The 26,324-nt window shown below is 46.9% G+C and overlaps 1 protein-coding gene across 2 annotated transcripts; it reads right to left on the minus strand.

Moving 5' to 3' along the window:
• Positions 1-1,102: 1,102 nt before the first annotated feature.
• Positions 1,103-24,173, minus strand: SUN1 (Sad1 and UNC84 domain containing 1). Of its 2 annotated transcripts, XM_006859800.1 has the most exons (20): positions 24,097-24,173; positions 19,480-19,668; positions 17,309-17,493; positions 16,363-16,389; positions 16,127-16,271; positions 13,888-13,922; positions 11,993-12,091; positions 11,377-11,470; positions 10,876-10,938; positions 10,639-10,777; positions 9,974-10,186; positions 9,677-9,763; positions 9,130-9,173; positions 8,251-8,380; positions 5,393-5,647; positions 4,883-4,967; positions 3,433-3,548; positions 2,460-2,627; positions 1,463-1,555; positions 1,103-1,216 (listed from the first exon to the last, which is right to left on the minus strand). In XM_006859800.1, the coding sequence occupies exons 1-20, from the start codon at positions 24,171-24,173 to the stop codon at positions 1,103-1,105; spliced, it is 2,358 nt and encodes a 785-aa protein (XP_006859862.1). The 2 variants fall into 2 exon arrangements, with proteins under 2 accessions (XP_006859862.1, XP_006859863.1); XM_006859801.1 differs by lacking the exons at positions 11,993-12,091; positions 13,888-13,922; positions 16,127-16,271; positions 16,363-16,389 and having other exon boundaries at positions 10,639-10,784; positions 10,880-10,938.
• Between the last annotated feature and the right edge of the window lie 2,151 nt (positions 24,174-26,324).

Genomic DNA, 26,324 nt, shown 5'->3' on the forward strand with positions numbered 1-26,324 from the left:
AAATGCCTCTAACACGTTCAGTGCCTTGCAGCCGTCTCATTTATCAAGTCTGCTGAATTTAGTGGTCTACATGTTAAATATCAATTGTGACCTAAATGGGTTTTGAAAGAACCAGGTAGAGGCCGGCAGCCATGGAAGGCAGGGGGTCCCAGTAGAAAACTGCTGCTGGGGCGAAGGTCAGCTGTGGAGTGAGTTAGGTGCTTGCCACAATGGACAATGATATTTTGAAAACTATCGGTGAAGTAAAAACCCAGCCTTAAAAATGTCTAGAGCATATTAGTGTTCCCTTTGTAGCAAAATTCAAAATGAACCTGGAAAAAAATCCCAAAAGACAAGATTCTGGGTCTCATTCACACTTGGGACCCAAGACCTGGATGAGTGTTATGTGTTTCCACTTAGACCCCTCCCTCACACTAGACTCGCTCGCGTCAACCCACAATGAAAATGGAGCTCCTGTCTTCTAGACAGACAGTAGTACGCCATGTCCTCACTTGGAAAACCCTTCTCAGAAGCAAGCACAAACGAAGCAGAAAAACCAGTCTGAACTGTCCCTCCACCGAGTGGCGTGAAAGAACTACTGGTGCTAAGCACAGGACGAGCCCCACCCCCGAGGGATGTGTTTAGAGCTCGGACATTTGGTGACACTGTTTTTCCCTGAAAGAAATGTGTGTTGGATTTAACAGATGGAACATACCCGCTGCTCACCAAAGTCCTTTAGAAGGTCTAGTGAGAGGCTAAACAACGCAGTTTTAATGACATGTCCAACAATTTAACCTCATTTGCTCTGTTCCTGATGTCAAGAAGATACAAATACAAGGAGCTTTCATGTTCCAAAGTGTCTCTGATACGTGCAGTTGGGTGGACACCACAGAGGCAGCTATAGCCAGAAGCTCTGTGGATGACACCCCAAGCACACGGGGGCCCCCCAAGGCCAGCACAGACACAATGCAGACTCGGCCTCCCAGGAGCTCTGGGAATGTTTATTTGGGGTGGTTGTGTCCTGTGACCAGACACACCCTTGGCCTGGAGGGCTCCAGTGTTCCAGGTGGTCCCGAGTCTGCGATCCCGAGTCTGCGAACGTACAGGGGTGTGGGCAGGGTCTCTACTTGATGGGTTCTCCATGAACTCTGAACCGATAGAGACATGTGTATTCTGGATGGCCCCAGTTAGAAAAGATCCGAAGTTCCACAATTTGGAAAGCTTTTTCAGGCCTTTTCTGAAATCAAGGATGGGGCAGAAATTAAAAATAAAGAAATAAAAAAATTCACGTCTTTCATATTAAAAAGCCAAACCCACTTACTTCCCCAACTGTGATAGTGAGTATGAAGCAGCAAAGTTAGAGATAGAATTCTCCAGCACACAGAGTGTCACCCCTCACAGGACAGACTTCCTGGGCTTTAGCACACACGACGTTAGTACATGCACCAAAAGCTGGGGGTCCTCCTCATGCTGGGAGCCTTACCAGTGTGTGGAACATCTGCAGTGACTCTCCATCTTGATCATATGTGAACTGTCCAAGAGGCTGCCCTTCTTCCTGATACTCACTGTCCAGTCCCTGAAACCAAGACCAGAGAGCCGTGAAATCTTGGAAAGCCTCCACACTGAGAGTAATGGAGTGGATGAGCGAGTTTTGTGTTGACTACGTGCTGTCAGGTCTGCTTCAGGGTTAGCACTTTGTTATGCTTCTCATGGGTTATCCCTCGCTCCCACAACCCCGTAATGCAGATTGGCTGTTGCTGTTAAGGGCCTGTGGAGGAGTCGATTCTGACTTAGTGACCCTGTACAACAGGGTTTCTGAGGCTGTAACTCTTTACAGGAGCAGAAAGCCTCATCGTTCTCCTGTTGAGGGTTGGTGGGATTGAACCGCCAACATTGTAGTTAGCAGTCCAGTGCTTATCCCACAGTGCCACCAGTGTTCTCCATGATATGGGAGATCTTATTTTTTGAAATAGAAAGCAATAGTCTCATCTGTATTTTCTAAAGGGGGAAAAAAGAGACCAGAAAACACACAATGGTGACATTCCTGAGTGCTGGGATTTCCCCCTGTAACATCTGTATATCAGAAAACCAAAATTTTTTTTTGTCATTTAGTTGCTAAGTATCACACAGTGGTCCTCACACAATTTACAGATTAACAAACCAGAGTGAAGAAGAAATACTTTCCAATCAGGCAAGTTTCAGTGGATCTGTTTAGTTGACACACACACTGGGCAGACACACTACACACACTGGGCACACACACTGGGCGGCCACACTAGACATCAATTAACAGATGACTTGTAAGCTACCCACTCTGGAAAAAGTACTAAAATGTTTCCCTCATCATTTCATCACAAATTAACAAACCGTGTCTGGCAGATGTACCTGAGTCATCTGCCTTTACCATTCACCTCTGTGAAATCCTCAGGAAGGGACAGCAACAGAGGTGTGCCCTTGAGTCACCAGCCAAACATACTCACATAAACCGCGAAGTCCTTGGGTGCGCTGGTGATGTTGCCTGTGGGCGAAAGCGTCTTTGGTATGTGCTCCAGAGTGAAGGTGGTCGGGTAGATGGGCATGGACAGCCTCACCACCAGATAGCCCTGGGAGCCCTTGAATGCCCAGCAGTTCCCAGGATAGATGTCGGGCTGCAGAAAAGCAAAGTGCTGAAGTCTCAGAGTTTGAACAAGCTCTCAACCCCTTAGAGAAGAGCACTACTGAGATGAAAAGCAAAACATCTTTACTGGCAGAAAACCCAAAGACCAATTGGGGAAAGGTCTTGGCAACTTCTCTGCAAATGGGCTACTATCCCTAGCATGTCTGGGAGCCTTTATGAAAGTGATGGTAACCCAAACCATACAGGGAACCAGGGCAGAGATACAAACAGGTACCAAAGAACACTAAAGTTACGCAGTCCATAGACATAGAAGGAAGCTTAACTTTACGTAATACTGTTGTTGTCAAGTCAGTGCCAACTCATAGCAGCTCTAGACTAGGTACAACAGAACGGAACCCGTCCCACACTGTCCTCACCCTTGTAGCCATGTTTATAGTAATGAGAGATATACAAATGGCGATGACTTTCTTCATCAGCACTTCTCGCCCAAGTCCTATTAACTGCTGCTCCGTCAACCATAGAGGGAGAGCTTCTGCCACCCTCTCTCTAAATAGGCCTTAGAACCTGGCTATCACTTAATATAATTAAAAACAAGATTTCTAAGGGGGAAAAAGGCAGTCCTTGGAAGACAGAAACAAATGTCTCTCACTAAATGCCAACCTGGTGGCAAAATCACAGAGACGCATAACCCCGTCCTGAGGGTCTCCAAGGTGACACATTTTTACGGAAGCAGATCATCCATCTTTATCCAGAGGAGCAGCTGCTGGGTTTGAATTGCTGACCTTTCGGTTTGCAGGACTCGAGAGGGCCCCCCAGACAGGCAGCATAAAACCCACCTGAATGACGACTCGTGGAGACTGGGAGAAGTACCAGAGAGGGATCCCAAACAGGCTGATGAGGGCCGTCTTGGTCTCGTACGTCTCAGAACAGCGTGTGCTCAGGATGCTGCCACCTGCAATCAAGGGTGATGCTCATGTCACCGTGGCAGTGGGTCTCCCAAAGAGTAACCCTACTGTAACTAGGTCTGGTTTTCCAAACTCAGTGTGGCTAGCCATTGCTTTAGGGGACACAATTGGTTCCTATGGAAAATAAACAACTGGAAATATGAGGGAGCTTCAAGAGTCTGTGGAAAACTCCATGATCTTTCTAATTCATTTCTCAACTTTCAGAAGCCCCTCACTGTGGCCCTCCTCTCCCCCCTCACTGTGGCCCTCCTCTCCCTCCCCTGAGAGAAGACAGGGCAGTAGCTCTGATGGACTCGGGTTCTCAGCCAGGTGCCAACAGGCTCAGAGGGCCTAATGAACAGCCTCATGACAGCTACAAACCAAAGGGCAAGGACAGGAATGGGCCTTCTTCTGGGGAGAGGAGACAGTCCAGAATGTTAGACTCTGGTGGGTGTATTAAATGTGGCTGAATCATTCATTTTAAATGGTGATGTTCACGTAATGTGTACTATGCGTTACTAATGTAACCATGATTTTAAAGACTTTGTCCCTAAACATGAAGGAGGGCCACAGCAGGCCCATGAGACCTCATCTGCCTGCTGCAGATGGAGGGGGAATATTCCTGCCGGACCTCATGTACAGCTCTCCACACCACATCGCTAGTTTTCTGCGCTCTTGCGGAAGCTGAGTGAATAGTGCTAGGTTCACAGTCTGAGTTCTGGCAGGACTCCCCCTGGCCCTGGATACGTTAACAATTCTGAGAGTCTCCTATCTCAAGGGGGCATCCTGGTCCACTAGCCCTCAAGCCTGAAATCTAAATGTTCAGTTCACATACAGTCAAGAGGCCTGCTCCAGACCTGAGTCTTTCTCTCACTCGGGTGACCAGGTGCGCCGCCCAGGAAGCCTGGGTGGTGCCTCAGCACATTCAGAAGTCAGCTCTATCCTGCAGATATGCTAACATGGGACTGCACACCAGAGGGCACTGTGTTCCTACTGGATTGGCCAGAATTCTCTGTCTACTCCCTGGGGAAGCCAGGCAGCCCTGCACCCCCCAGGAAACATGACTCCTGAAGGCCGGGTGCTGTGCTGCCCTCACTGCTGGACTCCTCTCAGTCCCGTGACACCGTGAGACGCTCAACAGCTGCTCAAAATCCCTACAGCCACCAGCAGCCCTTCTAACCCAAGCACGCCAGCCCAAGCAGAAACTCAGGAGGAAGGAAAGCCATAAGAGACATTTCTAGACTTTAAAACAGTTATACCATGTTCCTTCTTACACAGATTTAAGGTTCTGCTAACATGTGACCATTTTATCCTTGGTAACTGGCATGTCTTCCCAACTTACCACCAGACTCCAGAGCAAAGTCCACCATGCCCGTTCTGTCCTGGGAATACAGCTTCAAGGCATTGTTTACAATCACGCGTGCTTGCTAGAGGAGGGGACAGACGGGGAGAAGAGAGTGAGCCAGGGAGGGAGCAAAGGTCCTGCCTCACGGGGACGGAGCCGGCTGGGCTATGTGTGTGGTTTCCCCATGGGCCTCTCAGATGTCAGCTGAGCACTAGACTCCTGCACCACAAGGTGTCTGCAGTACAATGTGGGGATGGAGAGGCCTGGAGATACTGGACTAGAAATGCAAACCCCATCAGTGCTGACAGGAGGGCCACCAATCTGGGTCAGGGGCTCTCAAATGGGCTTATGATGAGTCCAGAAGCAGGGCTGGAAGGAGGTGCTGCGTCCTCAGGAAGTTCAATGTCACTCCAGAGCTGCCATCTCACAGGGGAGTTAGCAGCCACAACCCAGGGAGTAATTCTGTGTCCCATGTGTGGACTTTGAGCACTCCTGTGTCCCACTCACCGCTTCAGTGATACCAGGGACCCCTGCCTCGTGCACAGCAGACACCACCGCTGCAGGGGTCGCGGCCTGGTTTGTCACAGAGATGTGGTGGGTGATGTTCTTCAGGATCTGCAGCTCCAAATCTTGTAATAAGATCTGCAAGTTGTCCTTGCTGACAAACTGAGATGAAAACTTCCGTAGCAGCCACTCAAGAGAACTGTCTGGCTGGTCATCGGAAAACATAAGTCTGATCGTCTCTCGAACTTGGGTGTCCACCTGATAAAACCATTTGTCAACATGATGTAAATTTACTTTTAGTTGAAGCATTTCAACTCTTCATTTTCTCAACCTCAGATACCTCACAACTATCACATGGTGTCTCAAATTCTATACGTAAATGCAACATAATTTTTCCATCATGTTAAATTTTAAGAACTACTTCAAAAAATGCTGCACAATTTGAATAGAATGGGAGTACACATACATGATGGAATGGAAGCTAAAGACAGAATGAAGAAGACATATCTACTTTTTGGCAAGATGCCACTTAGTAAACATGACTCAGCTCCCCAGGAGTGAGGTGTGGCAAGGACAACAATTACAAACTTGAAATGTGACTTTACCTATGTAAGTCCATGCCCACATGTTACCCCTATACACGTACACACTTGTGCATGTAACTGTACACACACAATCACATATGTAAATCCTTTGACACAAAGAATGCTAGTTAAGTAACTTCAACAGATTGAGAGAAAGATGGAGAAAACTATAGATGCAATCAAGGAAAACAGACAAAATCAGGAAACAAATTGAAAAAAGGGAAACTATACAAAACTAGCAATCAAAAAGCCAGAAGATGAACACTATGACTTCAGAAATAGATAACACACTGAATGGGCAAAGAAATGAATCAATGGAAAGCATAGTTACTGAGCTTGAAGAAAAATCTCTTAATAATCAATCATTTGCTAGAGGAACAATCCCACTATATTTGTTTGTCTTACTGTGGTGGCTTGTGTGTTGCCATGATGCTGGAAACTATACCACCAGTATTTTAAAATTCAGCAGGGTCACCCATGGTGAATACAATTCAGTTGTTAGATTAAGACAGACTAGGAAGAAGGAGAGGCGGCCTACTTCTGAATGGTTAGCCACTGAAAACCTTACATATAACAGTGGAACGCTTGTCAGATAGCACCAGAACACTGAATATTATAAATAGTACCAGAATATTGTCAGCTAAAGGGCTGGATGATGAGCCTCTCAGGTTAGAAGGCACTCAAAATATAACTGGGGAAAAGCTGCCTCCTCAAAGTCGATTCAACCTTGATGATGTAAATGGACTAAAACTTTCGGGACCTTCATTTGCTGATGGGGCAAATGTCAGGTTGAAAATGATCAATACCAGTTTATTTCAGCTCACTACTGTCTAAGATTTTATGCATTCCATTTAATTTTTGTCAACTTCCAATTTTCCTAGATTCATATTTCTTACATTTAATATTCTGATTATTAATGGATTTTTAGAGCAGTTTTTCCTCATTTTGAATTGTGCCCCATCAGCAAATGAAGGCCCTAAAGGCTTTATTCCATTCGTGTCGTCATGGTCAACTACAGCTCTTTCCCAGAAATATTTTAAGTGTCTTCTAACTTGAGGGGCTCATCTTCCAGCACTATATCTGACAATATTCTGGTGCTCTTCGTCATGTTTCAATATTCAGTATTCTGGTGCTGACAGTGTTGCACTGCTCTTCATAAGGTTTTCAGTGACTACAGATTGGGAAGTAGTCTGTCTTATCTGGAAGCTCATGGGCCAGCAGTTGTTCCTCGGAAACAACAAGAGAGTAGACAGGGTAGGCAATATACAACAAAAGGAAGGTTAGCAGAGGAAAGATGAAGGTAGTGAGAGACACAGGGAGAAAAGCAATAGTTAAAGTGAATAGAGGGAAATACTGTTAACTGGTAGTACATGGAGGGGATTGCAACCATATAATGAAGCAAAGTATATGATTGGATGAATATAAAACTGATTATCTACTCTGTAAACCTTCAATTTACAATAAAAAGTAGAAAAAAGAAAAAGACCAAGACATATTCAAAATTATCAAAACCAAGAATCCTGAGAGCAGCTCAGGAAAAATGAAAAATTACCTACAAAGGAGAATTAATAAGACGAAGCTCTGACTTCTCAGCAGAAACCATAGTAAGACAATGGAATGACACATATCAAACTCTGAAAGACAAAAACTGCCAACCAAGAATCATATATCCAGCAAAATTATCCATCAAGTTTGATGGCAAAATTAGGTCATTTTCAGACAAACAAAACTGAGAAGAATTTGTAAAAGCCAGATCAACCTTACAAAAAGTACTAATAAGAGTTCTTTGGACACAGAACCAGCAACTGCAGACAATCTGAGACTAACAAACATGACAATTATCACCCAGAGTTCAACCCAAATATAGAAGCATGCAAAGTAAAACCGAAAATAAGAGCTAGAGATACAGTTGCAACAACAAAGCATAAAATAAAGAGGGAATAATCTAGTTACAGAACTTCCAAATGAAGAGAAAATCAAATAGATTTTAAGAACATAAATAAAAATAAACCTGTGACCCTAAAAAACTAGACCAAGCCTTATTCTTTGCCCACCCCTTACCCGTAATAGTAACCCCAGTCCTAACCATAACACTAAATGACGTCCTAGGCCTGGCCAAGACCTACCCCTCACCCTTCCCTAATCCTCACTCCAAAATCTTACCTGCCCTTCCCCCCTCTAAAAAAACAGAAAGTGAAGATCATCTCAACAGGCCTACATCAGCAGCTCCAGGGTGTGCGCTCTGTTATAAGACGTGCGGAGAGACTAGATACTTGCCTTCTCATGGAGTGTATCCACCTTCTCACAATTGGTCTTCAAGTGCCGCCAGCTAGCCAACTCCAACTGCAGCTGCTCCAGCTGCAACTCCAGCTGCCTGACAGTAGTGAGGAGGTGTTGCTCATCGGTGCTCCCACTGGAGGGTGACAGAGAGGTTACTTGGGGTATCCAGGTCCTGGGCCAGACGCCATACTGCCCACAAAGACATCAGCAAAGCAGAACCCTCCCTAGATGAAGGTCAGCACAGTCCAAAATCACCACGAGAATCTAACACTGTTTCTAATGGAGAACCCAGAGGGAGCCCCTCCACATGCATGCAGACACAGAGACACATGGGCAGGATGTCCACCCAAACGCTATACACAGTGGCCATCTTTTCACCCTTGAAATGACTTAATACTGAAAACCTTATTTGTTGTTATTGGGTGCTGTCAAGTTGATTGTGACTCACAGTGAGTGGCCCCATGCAACAGAGTAAGACTGCTGTCACCTTCCCGGGAGCAGCTGTTTCTCCCATGGGGCCACTTGGTGGTCAGCAGTAAGCACTGTACTATTGAAGCATCAGGGCTCAATTAAGGGCTAGACACATTAAGTCCTGGAAATCCTATCTAACACAAGGAAATGGGTCAGTATTTAGTCACAGAGATAAATTCAAGTGCTCAGGAGGTGGGGGGACAGTGTCCTGGACGCTCTGTTTCTCAGAGACACCATGTTTCTGTAGTTTGATAGGCAGGCATGTGGCCCCCAATGAGCTGACCTGTGTGTGGGGGTGCTCACAAGAGGGCCCTGATAAGAGAGTGAGCAGGGACCCAGGCACTCAGGAGAGGCGTCGGCACACTCTTGAATACCACAGCAGCACAGGGATTAGGGATAACACACCTGGCTGTTCTCCGATGTGTCTGCTCCAGCTCCTTCTGGATGGCCTGCAAGATGGAGCGATAGTAGGCTTCAACACAGTGAGGGACTGACCTTCACCAAAACCAATGTGTTCATCTGAATTTTTTTCCTTTACTTGTAGTCTCCACCTGCCTGGGGTCTCTCCAAGGCCATGCCTTGGACAATATGGGGTACATGTCACATCCCTGGAGGCCAAGGTCAGCTTCCTGGCTGGGTGTCCTCTGGCATATGCACCTGATTGCACCCCTCCCCCTGAGCAGCGGGCAGCACTGTGGACACCAGCTCACAGGCAGTGTGGGGTCCATCAGAAATTCATGAGTGAGTAGAAGCAACAGAACTTGAACTGCCAAGGGAACATGGACGGTCAGAAATATTCCTGTCAAGTTTCACAAGGGACAACAGCAAACACCCTAACAGAAATGCCATTCAGGGTGGTGCCTAAGGAACCCTAGACCAGTGATGGCAGCATAGTTAATTTAAAAATCACCTCTTTGGTGGGAGCCACGTGTGAAATGACAAGAACAAATACCTCAGATCTTTCAGTCAGTTTCCTCATTGTATCTTCCAGGTTTGTGATACGCAATTCATGTTCTTGGTGAAAGCTCATAAAGTCAGTCTGAGAGAGGAAAACCAGAGGACAGAGAGGAAGTTACACCAACAGCGCTAAGGTGAATCCATGCAGAGGGAAGCAGTTCAACTGGACATGTGGGTGCAGGGCCTGTGTTACAGGACATCCTCACTGTCCTGAGGGGCATAGCAAGAGAGGCCAGTACGTGCACCCATGTAGCTCACTGAGCATCGAGGGCATTACCTTGGGGTCCAGGGCATCCTTCCCTCGCTGCCCCACCACCTGGTGGAGTAGTGACAGCACCCCGTCCCGGTTGCCATCTGCCTGGTCAGGACGTTCTTTCAGGTTCTGGAGCAGAAGCGTCAGTTCTCTGAGCTTCTCCTCATGCAGCTGGCACCTTTCAGACAGCTTGGTCACCTGCTGCTCAACGTCATTGAGTTGGGGCCAGTGGAAAGCCGCCTCACCATTGCCCTAGAACGGTCAGAAGGGGTCCCGAGAGCCAGGCTCAGGAGCTGCACATTTGCACAGAGTGAGGCAGAGCCAGTTTCACTGCCTGAGTGCAGACCAAAGTGAGCACCATCATGTGGGAAGATTACGGGCAGTTCCATGTTCTTTACATGCCTATGTTTCCTAGTCACTGATGCAATTCTGTTTCATTCACACTAGCTGAATAAAGAATAGCATGCATTGCATGTGCCATTTCAAAACACGTTAAGGAGAGGATGACTGCTTATCTGGTATTGAAAAAAAAAGAGAAGGCTTCAAATAGCTTGTGGGAAAAATGGAGTTTTTCTAGGGACTTTCTGAAGCTTCCTTGTATCTCCTACAATAGGGTGCCCTCCAGAACACTGTGCTCACTGGAGCACAAACATCTAGGATGAAGATCAAGCAAAATCCAGGGCCCTTCCAGACAGCCTGGTTACCTTGAGTGGCGGATGCAGGTGAGAAATGTCAGATATGAGCATGTTCTTGGGGTCGTCCACCCTCTGTGCTCTGTACAAGTTTGACCAATTTAACATAGGCAGGAATGAGAGGAAATTGCCTTGATCCCAGAATGCAAGACTCAGACCTTGGAGCAGAGGAGAAAAACAATTGTGAACACACACACACACACACACACACACACACACGTCATACAGGGCAGTTCAGTCAACCCTCACTCACCTAGTAAAAGTAAGAGTGGCAGGAGCAGGACTAACAGCTTGCAAATATTCTGAAGGCACCTAGGAACAGAAATGAAATCAAGTAACTCTGGAACAGTGAAAGGCAGGGCTGCCCGCTCTTCATCATTTGACACAAAATACCTCCCATCCCCAATTTCAAAATGGAAACTCAGCCTATCAGAAACACAGTCGGAGTTTCCTTGGGAGGTTCTATAGACCCCTCACGGCCCTGGGCTGTGGAAGCTGCACGGGGGCAGGGGTCCGAGGACCAGGTACGGTCCTGACTTGCTGTCCTGGCTCTTTCCCAGCTCACAGGACTGGTTTGGAGAATTAATGAAGAATGTCAAAGCACTTTGTAAATTATGACATGATATGCAAATGTCAGACATTAATCTCAAACTATATCAAATAGAAGCTAAAGCAATATGAAACAACCAGCCAAATGACATCCTGTGATCAGCAAAATGCACAGAGCTGATGCGAAACCAGCGCTCTTACCTCGTAAGAAGGAAGACGTTCAGCCAAGACATCAGAGTAACGAACTGATACCATCCATACCCCAGCCACCAGAACACCCTGGAGGCTGCCTTCCCTGGAAGAGAACACTTCAGTCAATGCATGATGAAGATGTGCTTCTAAAAGGGCTGTTTCTGTGAGACATGCTAGCAGGTGTGGTGAGCATGCACAAGGAAGCAATGAGACATGATATCAGACAGAGTTACGTGCACGTGGATACAGAGCGATGCACTAGCAGTTGGGGTAACATGCACACGGATGCAGAGGGATGCTCTGGCAGACAGGTGCTTGTCAACGTAGCAGGAACACAAGCCAAAGCAGCACATAATGTGGAGAGACGCACAAGACATGGTGCAGATGCGGAAACCCAGATCCAGCTTCTCAGCTCTGTAACAGTCTAGCAGCTGGATGTACACAGAACCCAGTAAACCAAGACATAAAGAGCACTCACGCAGCACACATGTTGTTTGTTAGCACTTCTAAGCAATATGGAATGAAACAGAAGCAGCACGGGGACAAAGAAGGGAAGGTTTTTGTCAGGGGCACTTAGCAGTCAAAGCCAGGGAGAGTATGCAAACACAGAAACCAAAGTGACCACCTGGAGCAGTGATGGCCAACCAGAATGCTGACCAGAGTGCTGAAGACACCAGCCAGCCGGCAGTGGCGGTCCTGTGCAGCACCTGTGCCAGTGTGTGACCTGTGCAGACAAGGGGCGTTCAGACCACGCTCCCAGTGAGTGCATAGCACAGCCACACACCCACTGTCACCCAGCCACCAATGCTGGCTCCTATCTTCTCTGGGAAGAAAATCTCCAAACGATTTCAAGTCCCAGAAATATACTGCCTGAAATTAACACATGGAAACCCTGCTGTAGGCCTGCCTGCAGATGTGCAACTGTACAATGCAGACATCCCTTACAGAACCCAACGGGCTGTGCTTGTAAGCTGCCCTTTAAACATCTGCGGCTGGTACGTGGGAAAGAAAACAGTTTTCAAACAAATGAAAACTCCAGACACACCAGGGTCTAGGTGAGACAATCGTTACTGAGAGAAAGAAATGAAAATTATTTAGAAGACTACCATTTCCACGGAAATAGTACTTTAAAATGACTAATGTCTGTACACTGGATACCATCAGCAGTTTAACATTTGATCCGACAGAAACTGCAGACAAAGTTAGTGTTGCCTCGTCTTTTAAGAACAATTGCTGGGAGCATTTATCAGCTCAGTGTTTGCCTGGTGGCCCTCACAACCACATATAAATTCCAATATGGATGATATGTAAGACATTATAGTTTAAGAGAGTTTAAAAAATTTATTGCTTATGAAACAGTAAAGAGAATTATTTTTGAAGTTCAGCTTTAGCAACCTGCATAAGACACGACATGCCGCAATGCCCCGGCCGCCCTGTGTGACCTCGACTGCTGCTCATGGAGAGAGGCATGGGATTCCAGACGCTCCTTCTTCCCCATCCAGTCATCACCTGTTGGTTGCGTAACAGGCAGTTAATTTGACATCAGACGGCATGACAGCTGCTGGTAACCCAGGAGCCCTATTCCACAGACCAGTTTCAGCCACACACGCTCCCTGCCAGCCCATCCTAACTTGGGGACGGCATGCACGTGGGTCTCTCCTGACTTGGCAGGGGCCTGACTCCAGCCTGTGAGCAGTGAATCTGTACTCACACAGCAGCACTCCATCCACGCCGAAGTGCAAGTCCTTTCTGAGCTCGTCCACCTCTGTCCTCCCTCCATGCTCAGCCTGAGCTGTAACACAGTGACCAAGGCTCAGACCTGATGGCACACATCACAGGTGAGCACAGGTTAGCCCACCTGACGAGTAAGGTGACCCAAACAGCAGGACCCTAAATACCACCTGAGTACACGCTTTGCTTTGAGAAAAGGTGAAAGAATAAAAAGGTGACTGCGTTAGCTTAAAAAACTTGAAGCACTGACCATTCTGAAAATAGAATGGTACACTGAGCACAAAGACTCCTGGTGTGGCACTATAGGATCAGCACTGGACTGTGAACCACAAGGTCAGCAGTTCAAATCCACCAGCTGCTCCTTGGAAACCCTATACAGGGTCACTATGAGTCCGAACCAACTGAACAGCAATAACAGAGAGCACAAGGACATGTGAAAATTCCACTCAGAGAAAGTCGGCATGAGAGAGCTGGGGGAAGATGAGGGGAGAGAGGAGAGCGCCAGCCATGAGGGAGTCAGCTGAGGGAGGAGAGGCGCATATGAGAAAGCAAAGGGCTTCTCCACCTTGAAAGCATTATTTGGTGGAGAAAGGAGGAAAAAATGGTTTAAATACCTTTGGATTCATGGCTTTTTGATTCACAATCTTTGGATTCATAACTGCTCAATTTGTAACTCTCTGATTCGTAACTCAACTTCATTAAAACCACTTGGAAAAGTTGGGCTAAGAACGACGAGAAAGACGAGGTGCGTTTGGCCAGCCACAAGATGCTATTCTCGTAGAAAGATGCACTGCCTATCAAAAAACCGTGAGTACAAGTTACTTCTTTCCACAGGCTAATGATTACTCCCCTGAAAAAGTCAGAGCCAAGTGCTTAAAATGCAGGCAACCTGGACGCAGCATTCTGAATGGACGGAGGTCAAGCCACCACGACAGGCCTGCGTTTGAAGGGAACAGGCCAGGAGAACATACCCTCCTATGCGTCCTGCCGATCATCTCTAGGGGCGCTCTTCTAGAAAATGCCCAATATTGTCTGTGCACATACTACCGGACTCTGTAATATTGACAAATCACCAGCAGCCACATCCCTCGTGGCCTCTGACCCAGTGCTTACTCCCAGCCTGCCCCTTATAGCAGGCCTGTAGTGCTGTCTGCATCAGGGATGGACCCAGACAAACACTCACATAGGGCATACAGAAGGGCTCCACATCCTTTCATCCTTTTTGGTAATGCCACAGCTTTAGACGCTACGCCATGACCCCCAACATGGTTTCCTGTTACCTGAAATGTGTGGCGTGGCACTACACAAGCCACCGTGTCAGGATAAGATTTCTATGCTCTAGAAGGCTGTGTGCAAAGGGGAGGTGAGGAGCCACATGAGACCCTTGCAAGTGCTTCCAGGAGTCTGCTCCTCCCTGGACAACTGTGCAGCACACTTCTCAGACAACTGTCTAGTGTCATGCACTGGGAAACCACAAAATGCATGTGGCTTGTTGACTGCGGTGCTCTGTCTTTTCCCGGACAAGGCCTAAACCAGTGAAGGGTGTATTACAGTGATCTGAGAGAAACAAGTTTAGAACTTTATATTTTCAAATATTCTGAGTACTGACAAAGCTTTTTGTAAATTTTGTAGATTTAGATAAATCTCCAATAAACTTGGGCCATCACCCCAGAGCATCAGTGCCATATTTGTTTTCATTACGTGAGCTTCATTAAGAGACAAAGTGAGCAAAACTTTCTCATGAAGCGATCAGGGCACGGCTCATTGCAACACTGCTGATAGTAGTTCAGTGGGCCCAGCTCAAGTGACCAGCAGCACGTGCTAGATACACTTATCACTCAGCCATTGGGGGAATGAGGGCTGATACTGACAATATGCTGGACACATGGGAGACTGTCATTCAGTCCTACAGAGGAGTGAGGGCTGGACACACGGGGTCACTCAGCCATAAACAACTGACATGACACACGGTGACTGTCACTCAGCCACAGAGGAGAGCGAGGTTAGATACTGACATCATGCTGCTGAATGTGACTTAGAGGCCTGCACAAGTTACAGAATGGAGGCTAGTGGTCGCCAGGGCCTGAGGGAGCTACACGGAGGTGACTTCTGGGGAACACAGGGATTTTGTTTGAGGAGGAGGGAATTTTCAGAAAGAAAAGGTAGCGATTATCTGTACATCTCTGCGCACTAAATGGCTCTGTAGAACATCAGGTCGTTATGACGGGCTAGGGTCCCTTGCTAGTGGTGGCATCATGCTACGTAAGGGAATCCAGAGAGGGTACTGGTAGGGCATCCCACTTGGGGCATAGCCCTGCCACCATGCTATATCACCCTCCATGGCTCTGCTCACACAGACAGGCAGAGTGGGGGTTCTCCATAGCTGGGAACGCTGACCACTTATTGCAAAGACAACACAAAACCTGTCCTCAGAGGCCCCTCCCAGCCTGCCACAGCTCTGCCAGCAGCTCATTGCTCAATGCTCAATGAGGCCTGAAGAGGGTGAGGAGGAGCCAACCCAACATCTGGTGAGTTTCTTACACTGCTAAAGGGGAACTGAGTTCAAGTTTGTCACGGATGGATTTGTGACCCTGAAACTATGCTGTCCTTACCTCCACACCTGTGGGCATGGCCCCAAGTGGGAATGGTTTGTTATTCTAATGAGGCTGGTGGAAAGGGTGTTCAAAGTCAATTCCTTTCTGAGAGAGAAAAGGAGCAGATTAGGCACAGGAGAAGGACAAATGGGGAAATAGATGCCACATAAAAATCACCAAGGAACCAAGGATCAGCGGCTGGAAGAGACACTGATTTGCCCCCAAGTAACCAGAGCCTTCCCCTAGAGCTGCTGAGATGAATCCTGACTTGTAGCTTCTGATATGGTGAGAGCACACAGTTCTGCTATTGCAGAGCTAAGAGACCACAACAGTCTGTAACAGACACCAGGGCCCACAAACCAAGTGTACAAAAAGGAGACAAAAGCTGTGGACACTCAATCTTTTGCTGACTTTTGAATCAGTGACACTTACACTTCTGACTTTTGGAGGCAGGGTGTGTGGTAAGAGTATCGGTGCGTGCTGCAAGCAGGCTGCAGTCTCTGCAGGTGTAGCCGTTGGCGGTGGTGTTGATGGAGGCAGTCAGGTCACCGTTCCCCTCAATGGTAGCTTTATTTGCACCTAAGGTCCCAGCCACAGAGACGGTCTCCATTAGCACAGCCCACAGAGACCTCGTGAACACACGTGTGGGAAACGACTGAGCAGTGCTCACCTTTCAGGTCGCTGTCATCGTCCAGGCCTGCAACACACATGTTTGCTATTGAGACCGACATGTTCAAGCAGAGCAGGGACCCCCAAAAGGGAAGCAGCAAAGGTTACAAGTGCCAGTCAGACAAGCTTTTGACATACACACAATTTTCCCATTCCGGGTGAAAGTCACATCTTTATGGAACACACATACACAAACCCCCATCACACACATTCACAAACCTACAACTCTCCACACACATCAACACATAAATCCCAATCCACGCATACCCACCCACACACATGCACACTATTGGACCTAATGAGCAAGAGTAGGAGATTAACTCCCATCTTCCTTCTCATCGCTCTCCTGTATCTCAAGGCAGGCACCTCACAATCACAGCATATACTTCTGTTGCTTGGTAACTGCTCTTGATAACTGAGCAAAACAGTACGAACAGAAATACCAATGCATCCCAAAATTAGCACACAGAACAGTATGAACATGGATAGCAACGCTCCAACGAGCACACACAAGCTTGTGCTGCTAATCCGGATCATCTGATCTTCTCAGAAGGGTCCCAAAGCACAGCTGTGCCCACACCTGCTCGCCTCCACGACACTGCAGGTCTCATCACTGCTGTCTGGTCACCAGCCAGTGTCATGGATCCCTAGTGCCAACCCCACCACACTGCAATGGCCCATCTGTCCCGCTGCCTAAAGCTTTCTGGAGCTGGAAACTGCACTGACGAACTCACACACTGACTTCCGTTTAAATGCGTTTAGGAAACACTAAAGGAAGCAGCAGGCCAAAGCTCACGGTGACAGGGCCTTGGGCCACCAGTTTGTCTCCCATCAGTGAGATGTAACTATCCTGCTCCCCATAGTAACCTGAGCAACAGCCCCGCTTAGAGAAGGGAGTTAACTGCCCACTTTAGGAGGGCACTTTGAAACTGGGCTGCCCCACTCACCCCAGAAGTGATCCACCTTGGTCTGCTCCCGGATCAGAGATGCATCCAGCACAGGGGGCCTGAGGGCCATGCTGTCTTGCAGGCTGTGACAGCTACTCTGGCTGACCACTGAAGACACCGCTTTTCTTGAAGTGTGGTTGATGTTAAAAGTGGGTTTGCTTACACTTCTGCGCTGTTTCACTGTTCTACAAAGAAAAGAACGCGAAATAAGTGCAAATGCTTTTTAATTAAGCACAAAATCATTAAATTTTACTAAGGCAAAAGCTAGGGCCAATCTAATTAATGGCTTATTTCCTCTTATGGCTTTCCTGCTGTAATGAAACCTCTATCGATCTAAAGAGACATTGAAACTGGGGTCCAGTAATGCCCCTCAAACACAAAATTGTTCTCAGATTTTGGGTCTCATGACTACTCTAAAAAAGTTTCAAAAATATGATTGTAAGTTTAACCTACTCTTCTCCCTATAACTGTGAACATTTCCCAGTCCACCTGTGAGGACAGCAAGGATGTACTATACCCACAAGCCCTGCATTCACTGACCACAAGTCACAGAAATAAAATCTTTTATTAAGTGCTCTATGGGTGGTCAGATATGAAGTTGGGCAGTGGGGTGCAATGGTCCTCAACCTCCCTGGGAGTTAGTCCTGGGTGGAGGGCAGAGGCACTGACACAAAACAACATGAGGAATGCCCTTCTGAGCACAGGATCTCACTGGCTGCTGGGGAAGCAGGATTTTGGTATGATCACACTTTTCTGGGCAGTCCTAACACGCCATAGCATATTTGAACCAATGAGGAATCGTCAGCTGCCACCACAAACCTACTGAATCACTCTTCAAGGGGGAGAAGAACCTTACTCCTAACCAGATTTCCCAGATGAACCTGGGCGAGGCCAGGGGGCACCAGTTACGGATCTTAGGGCCCGGGTGATGGTTTTGTAACTTCTTCATCACTACTGTGCCTTGTTCTCCAGATCTGAAGCTCACTCTTAGTAAGACCTTTGGAAAGCGGAGCTCTGTTTCTGGGTGCCAAGAAGGTTCACAGATATATGACAATAGCTACACTGATGTCTGTGCCTAGTAGTTCACGGTGGTGGTGCCGAGCCATCACATTAGCTCCGACTCCTGGTGACAACGGAACAACACTGTGATGGTCCTGCTCCACCATCATGATTTTGGTATGTTTGAGTCCACTGAAGCTCTTACTGTATTGTGTCAGCCCACCTCACAGAAGGTGTTTCCCTCCTTTTCACTGACCTCCAACTTAAAAAACATGATGTCATTTTCTATGACTGGTTTTTCCTGATAACATGTCCAACGTAAGCAAGCTGAAGTTTTGCCAAGCTCACTTCTAAGAACACTCTGGTTATACTTCCTTTAACACTGGCTCGATCGTTCTTCTGGCAGTCTGTAATAGAATCAATCATCCTTGAATGCATCCATTCTTTTTCTGTCTTCCTTTTTCATTGTCCAGCTTTTGCAGGCTGAGACAACTAGAAAGACCATGGCTTGGGCGGAGCACACTTCTTTGCTCTTTAACACTTTAAAAGAGATCTTTTGCAGTAGATTTGCCTGATGAAACAACATTTCATTTCATGACTGCTGCTTCCACGGGTGTTGATTGTAGATCCAAGGAAGATGAAGCTCTGTGTCTCAGGATGCTGTTCAGTGTCTGCTTAAGAGGAGGTTTCACTCCCTCCTTTTCAGGCATCATCACATTTAATACACAGGTTCCACATGTTTTCAGCACAAAGACCCCCTACAACATGGTGTGATGATTTTAATTAAGACTACGCCGCTCAGACAGCATCTGGGAAGACAGCTGAAGTTCAAGTCCTCGTCAGGAAGCAGAACAGGTGTTCTGACCTGTGAACGCTGGTGTGTGTGGCGCTGTACTCACATCACTGGAGATAGCTGTTTCTTCACGGTTTCACAACACCAACAAAAAGAACTTGCAAGCCTTCACTCACAGAACACCAGCACCAGCTAAGCCTCATTCATTCATACACACACACCTGGACTTAAACACCACCACCAGCTAACCCACACATTTTCCAGAATTCATTTCAGACCCTACATACTGTGAAGCTATGAATTTATACACACACAGGCACACACCTGTTTTATGGACCCACATGAGACACCCAGGAGGATGCAGCAGAGCTGGGCTTACCTGGTCACCCTGTCCTTCATGGAGGCAGAACTCCTGATGCAGGTAGGGCCCTCGATGTCCGAGCCATCCCCCTGGGTAAAGGCTGGGGTGACCAGCCGCAGACTCCGGCGGGACATTCTTGGAGAATCAAAGACAGGCTCCAGTCTATGCTCAGTCTCAAAGTCCAGAGCTTCCGAAGAATAGCTGGAGCTAGGAGTAGAGGAAACATGTCAGGGGCATCACAACAGCCTGGTTCTGAAGCAGACTGGATGCCCACCTGCTAAAAACTTCAAAAAGCAACCACTTGCTAATTGTGTGATGACTGTATGAGGAAGTCCAAGTAACCCGGCACGTTGTAAATCTGCTCATGGAGACTTTTGCATTATATTTTATACTAGAAAAATATTTTTGGATTTATATTTTTTTATAAACTAATTAGATCAAAGACACCAGGAAATATGTTCAGTCGCCCCAACCAGGCCTGACTGGGGAACCTTCTGCTAGTCTAAGATACACGCAAGCCCAGAAAAGCAGCTAGTGGTCCCTGCCGCCAGGACTCTGCTCCACAGCCTGACACCTCAGGGACACTACAACACAGCTGCCAAGTCTCCACGCACTTCCAGCCCTTACCCTGAGCCTGCAATGCCTCACTATCAATCTGGTCCTCCAAGTACCAGCTAGTTCAGTGAGACAGGGTCTTCCCTCCCTGGACAGGGAGTCTGAGATAGGAATGCCTGCTGCAGGACTGCTTACAGCTGCAAAGACTAGGAGGTGCCCACCCACAGGAGAATGGCTGCATGAACTAGGATGGATCCTCATCATATAATGTTGTGTGACCATGAAAAAACACAGACACTGATATTAGAAAGATTGCCAAGACATGCCAAAAACAACCTATTTAACTTAAGAGACACTAAAAAAAAACCCCACGGATTCTGACAACTACATAGGTATATGAAAGCACACAACGTTCTGGAAGGTTCTTTATGAACTGATTGGAGATGGAAGTAAACAGGATTGGACTTTTCAGTGTTTAAAAGGGGGAAGAAGGGAGGACTAGACTCAGGACACGGGCCAGGGCTCTGAGTCCCAGTGCCACCAGAGGTCATGCATGGCCTAGGGGGATACTGTACCTGGGCCTCAGCTGCTTATCTGAAGGTCAATACATGCCCCGAGGATTCCATGTGCACTGTGACAGGCTGTGGAATCAAAGTCCAGGCTTTGTTGTGTTTCAGGGAGAAGCAGCATTTTATCCACAAGGAGTGTCTATGGCAGCCCTGTGTAGAGCAGGTCTGTGCTCACTCCGTGTCCCATGTGGGTCCATCCTTACATGGTGTCTAACTTTTCCATGCTGTTACACACTTCATAGACCACAGCAGGATGCAAACATCACTTTCAAATGCATGGGGAAAGCAAAGCCTGTGCTCTGACTCACTTTATTGCAGGGGTCTGGCATCCACCTCGCAGTGTCTCTGAGGTGTGCCTGCAAAACCCCTGGGGGAGGAGGGTCCCCTCCAGGATGAAAGAGAATTAAGTAGCATACATGGGACATCAGAGAGGACGGTGTAGACAAACCCCTGGGGAGGAGGGTCCCCTCCAGGATGAGAGAGAATTAAGTGGCATACATGGGACATCAGAGAGGACAGTGTAGACAAACCCCTGGGGAGGAGGGTGCCCTCCAGGATTAGAGAGAATTAAGTGGCATACATGGGACATCAGAGAGGATGGTATAGACAAAGACCCTGAAGAGGCAGTCTAGCTCTAGTCTTTAAGAGCATGCAGTTTAATTTCTCTTGTTATTCATTATTCTTTCAAAAATTTGTGACTATGATGCACTTTTTATACACAGATTGAAAAAAAAAAAATCTATCAAAAGGTAGCAATCAGTTATAGGAAGTGTCTTTCCAGAGAAATATTATCTGAAAGAACCTTGCTCTGAAGTCCTGAGGGTCAGCCCTGCTGGCCCACCAGAAGGAGGAAGCCAGATGCCTGACTGTCTACAGGCTCCTGGCCATGTGGTGAAATCAACACAAGAGTAACTTTCACTACAGACACATGCCCTTTCCCCTTCCCTCAGCAGGCTGACCTGTAGTACAGCAGCCTGTAGTCACTACACTGGACCCACCAGCTTGCAGCCTTAGACCATGCCACCTTCCCAGACACTCCCTTCTTAGCGTATACACAGACAGATGCTGGTGTGACGGACTTATCGTTCCTTCTTCACTGTCTCTCCCGTGGGAAACATCACCTCCAATCCGAGGCTGAGGGGCTGACATTACCAAGTGCAGAGCACGTACAGACACATCGTTGGGATCTGGGGGGCTGCGAGGATGCCTGCAGCAGGCTCCTGGGACCCAGGGTCCTCCCTGACTAGAGACAGAGGCCATGGTCATCAGTGGCTGTATCCACTAGGTGACAAGCAGATGAGACATTACAACAAACCATTCAGGCTGACAACACTGGTCACCGCCTCACAAAATGTGACATGTACTCATGCCACCAACCAGATAGTAACAAGCCTGAAATGGATCCAACTTCTCAAAAACTGCTAGTTTTAGGAAATACAGATGGAGCAGTCGGTGAGACAAACCACTAAAATGTAAGGTGAAGTTCCTGGTTTGAATGGATTAAAAATGTTGTTTTTGTTGTTAAGTGCTGTTGAGTTGGCACCGACCCATAGCGATCCTGTATAGGGTTTCCAAGGAGCAGCTGGTGAGTTTGAGCCACTGACTCATGGTTCAAACTGACTTTGCGATCCAGCGCATTAATTCACAGTGCCACACCAATAATCAAATGTTAAAAAAAAAAACAAGAGACTATGGGAAATGAAAACATTAACTGTCTCATCTATTAAGGTTGTTGTTGTTGTTAAGTGCCTTGAAGTAGATTCTAGCACATAGTGACCCTGTATAGCAGAGAGAGAGACATTTGTTCTGCCAAAGGCCATTTGGATATTTATAACATCATTCACGGGCCAGACAAAATCATCAACTTAAAAATTAGCCTGCTATATTTGATCAAACATTTAATTAATTCATCCCTAATTTGATGGAGTCCTGGTGTGGTGCTGTGGGATAAAGCACTGGACAAGCTGCTTTATCCCAAACTCACCAGCTGCTCCTTGGAAATCCTATACAGGGTCTCTATGAATTGAAACTGACTAGACAGCACTTAACAGCAGCAACAACAATGTGAGGACTGTAACTGCAGTTGCCTTGGCAGGGCCAGATCAAATGATTTCACAGGACTTACATGGAGTCCTGGTGTGGTGCTGTGAGTTAATGTGCTATACTGCAAAGTCAGTTTGATCCATAAGGTCGGCAGTTCAAGCTCATCAGCTGCTCCTTAGAAACGCTAGACAGGGTTGCTATGGGTCGGTGCCGACTCGATGGCACTTAACATCAACAATAACAAATGGCACATGGACCGGAAGTTTCCCATCCCTGCTGTTTAGTCTTCCAAGGAGCAGCTGTTGGATTTGAACTACAGATCCTGTAGTCCAGTCCAGTGCCTACCCTATAATGCTACATCAGAAGTCTTAGTAAATTACCTTTTTGTTAAAAGTTTGATATATTGTTGGTTGTTATTTTTACATATTATGAACTTTAAGAGAGCTACTATCTAGAGCTTATGTTCTGGTGCATCACGTGTTGGTACCTACTGAGGTCAGCTGGTGTCCACGGCCTGCTAGGCCCCAACCCTCCAGTAGCACCTGCACAGCCACAGCTCCTGAGTCCTGTTTCCTCCCCTCCCCTCACCTCTCAGGACCCTCCCCAGCCCTCGAGTTCCAGACCAACGTGGTGTCCCTGGAGAAGAGCGGAATGAAGAGAATCTCCTCCCAATGGAGACCCTGATGCATGCACTGCTTACACCCACACAGAATAGGCCATACGAGTTATATGCCAGTCATGATACAGAACAGACCACCTTTTCCTGAGGAGGCCCACTGTCCACAAAACCGAGAACTCTGGAAAAGGCTGAGTGTGAACATTTAACTGTCTAATGTGAGACCCGACTAATACGGTGGACCTTCCAAGGTTTCTTAGGTCTGACTACATGTCTGCCTTGTAGAAGACAGGCCACCTGGGGCCTGTAACAGCTTGCTGGGCACAAGATGTCTCCAACTGTCAACCAACTAAGTGATCTAGTCCTTTGGCACTGACCCATAACTGTGTAATATTGAAGCTTCATCTCAACCATTCTTCCTACCTGGTCAGCTAGAAACAACCAAGGTAACCAGCAACTTCTAAAGCAAAATTCAAAACTCCAGTAAATGAGACACAGAGCAGGAACACAGCCTGGTGCCCCCAGGACCCCATCTTATGATGGCTCCTTCTCAGAAGGTAAGTGTTGTGCAGGCTAATTCTGTGAGCTCTAAGATACAAATCACAAAACCCTAACCACAGATGGCTTGGGTGGGGCACAGCAGCACTTCATGGGCAATGAATGACTGCTGAGTCACCCAGAGCTGGCTCAGAGACACACGGTTTTCAAAATTGCTCCCAACACCCGAGTCAGGGGAAGCCACGGTGTGAACCCTCTTCACGGTTCTTTTCCCTGTGAGAAAGGCACCTGGACTGCACGCACTGTCCACCCAACTACGGGCCCATGGGTGGGCACACACTCACACACACTCACCTGAGTGCATAAGTGTAACCAGTGTTCTCTGGCACACACTGAGGAGGGGTGTACATGTGGAGTCGAGAAAAATCCATGTTCACGATCTCAGATCATACTGCAGAAGGTGGAGAGAAAAGGAAGGCAGGGTTTTTAAAAGAGTTAAGATTATATAGATGCCAACTTGTGTTACATGCACAAGACCAACTACAATATCGCTGCCAAAACTTTCAAGGAACAGAGCCAGATCAACCATTTTGTTTGGACTTTTTAAAGGAGACAAGTTTTCTAAAAGTTAGGGGTCCACAATTCTTTCCATTATAGTCTGCAAAATAACATACCGACTAAAAAGCAACCAGGGGAACCCTAGAAGGAGGTTGCTAGGAGTCAGAATCGACTCCACAGCAGTAATTATGAATGTCAGGGTGCTTTCAAAAACAAATACTGAAAGTAACTCCGAATCCTTTCAACTTGGGAGTCTCAACTTCCTGAGGGGTCAAAATGTGGCCTATCCTTGTACTAGCTGATCTCTCAGCTACAAATATAAGCCATGTTCTGATACATGCTACTACATGGATGAAACCTTAAAAATATGCTGCTGAGTGAAAATAGGTCACACAAAAGGACAGAGCCTTCAAGGTCTCAATCCTAACAAGGAGCAGGACAGGCAAGGACAGACATCATGGTTTCTCAGTGGTGATCAGGGGCAGGTGGGCAGTGAGTTTCTTCCGTTCACAGTGATGGTTGCACAACAGGACAGATGGAACTGGTATTAATGAGCTGAGCATGTGAGAGATATGGAGCTGGAAAACCACACTCTATGGCTGTATGTATTTGTTGTTGTTAAGTGCTACTGAGTCGGGTCCCACTCACAGCGACCCTGTATAGGGTTTCCAAGGAGCACTGGTGAGTTTGAACCACCGACCTTGTTATTTAAACTGACCTGGTTGTTGTCCAGTGTTTATCCTATGGCCGCGCCACACCAGGACTCCCTCACCCATTCTCCCTCTCTCTCTATAAAATGTTCTGTGTGTGTGTGTGTGTGTGTAAAACAAGCACCACATCCTGGTCGGCAGATGCTCTTCCACAATGCTGTCGAGCCTATTGTTTCTCAAGTTGTCATGGAGAGTTCTTTGAAGTGACTCAACCTTTCGTCTGGCTAAAAATGCTCTCACACACACCCAAATCTAAAACGCTTATAGACACACCCAAATCTAAAAACACCCTCATACACATCCAAATCTAAAATACTCACGTACAAGCAGTCAAATCTGAAACACTCACATACACAAATCTAAAACTTTCACACACATATCCACATTTAAAACGCTCACACAAACAAATCTACAAACACTCACACACACCCAAATAAAAAACTCACACATCCACATTGAAAATGCTCAAACACACACATCTGAAACGCTCACATACACACATCTAAAACAAACCCAAATAAAAACAGCTTGTGCTGGAGTAACATGAAGCACATAGCTGCTGTTGACGGAAATCTAAGATGAAATGAACAATAAAGGATATCCACGACAAAATACTTTTGTACAGATGAATGAGTTCTACATCACTTTAGTTCTAAATGATTCAAATGACTGAAGTTCTAAACCACTCCAATCCACACTGTCTTTAAATCACTCAAATAGCTTTTTAAAATTTAAGTACCCATAGAAATAATGACCCTTGTTTATATATATATATATATATTAATTTCAACAAAGCTCTCAAATCTTTAAAAACATTGCAGAAATGTTCAAGTCTCTTCAGAGACACCATTCCTTATCAGTCCTACCCAGAACACTCACCCAACTAGTATGTTGTTGTTGTTAAGTGCCATCGAGTCGGGTCCGACCCATAGCGACCCTGTACAGGGTTTCCGAGGGTGTAAATCTTTACGGGAGTAGAAAGCCTCATCTTTCTCCCGCGGAGCGGCTGGTAGTTTCGAACTGCTGACCTTAAGGTTCGCAGCCTGATTCGTAACCACTACGCTACCAGAGCTCCTTACCCAACTAGTATACACAGTCTTATTTGGTCCGTTGTGAATATATACTTAAACCTCCTCTGCAAATGAAACTCACATTATTTCATTCATGCATGTGTTTAACACCTGTCCACTCTAACAACACTTAAAACACAATTTAGTGATGCAAACAGGACAGAGATCTGGTGGAGCTGTGTGTGGCTGCTTGGTGCGCTGAGCTCACTTTGCATCCCCATACAGTTCTGGTGTGGCACTGTAG

The sequence above is a fragment of the Chrysochloris asiatica genome, unplaced genomic scaffold (assembly GCF_000296735.1).
Source record: "Chrysochloris asiatica unplaced genomic scaffold, ChrAsi1.0 scaffold00034, whole genome shotgun sequence".
Taxonomy (NCBI): Eukaryota; Metazoa; Chordata; class Mammalia; order Afrosoricida; family Chrysochloridae; genus Chrysochloris; species Chrysochloris asiatica.

Coding starts and splice junctions, on each gene's coding strand:
- SUN1 (XM_006859800.1), bottom strand. CDS start 24,173: ATGGATTTTTCTCGACTCCACATGTACACCCCTCCTCAGTGTGTGCCA. Junction 16,390..17,308: donor CAAGGTGGATCACTTCTGGG/GTGAGTGGGGCA, acceptor TGTGTGTTGCAG/GCCTGGACGATGACAGCGAC. Junction 3,549..4,882: donor CTTTGCTCTGGAGTCTGGTG/GTAAGTTGGGAA, acceptor CCTTGATTGCAG/GTGGCAGCATCCTGAGCACA.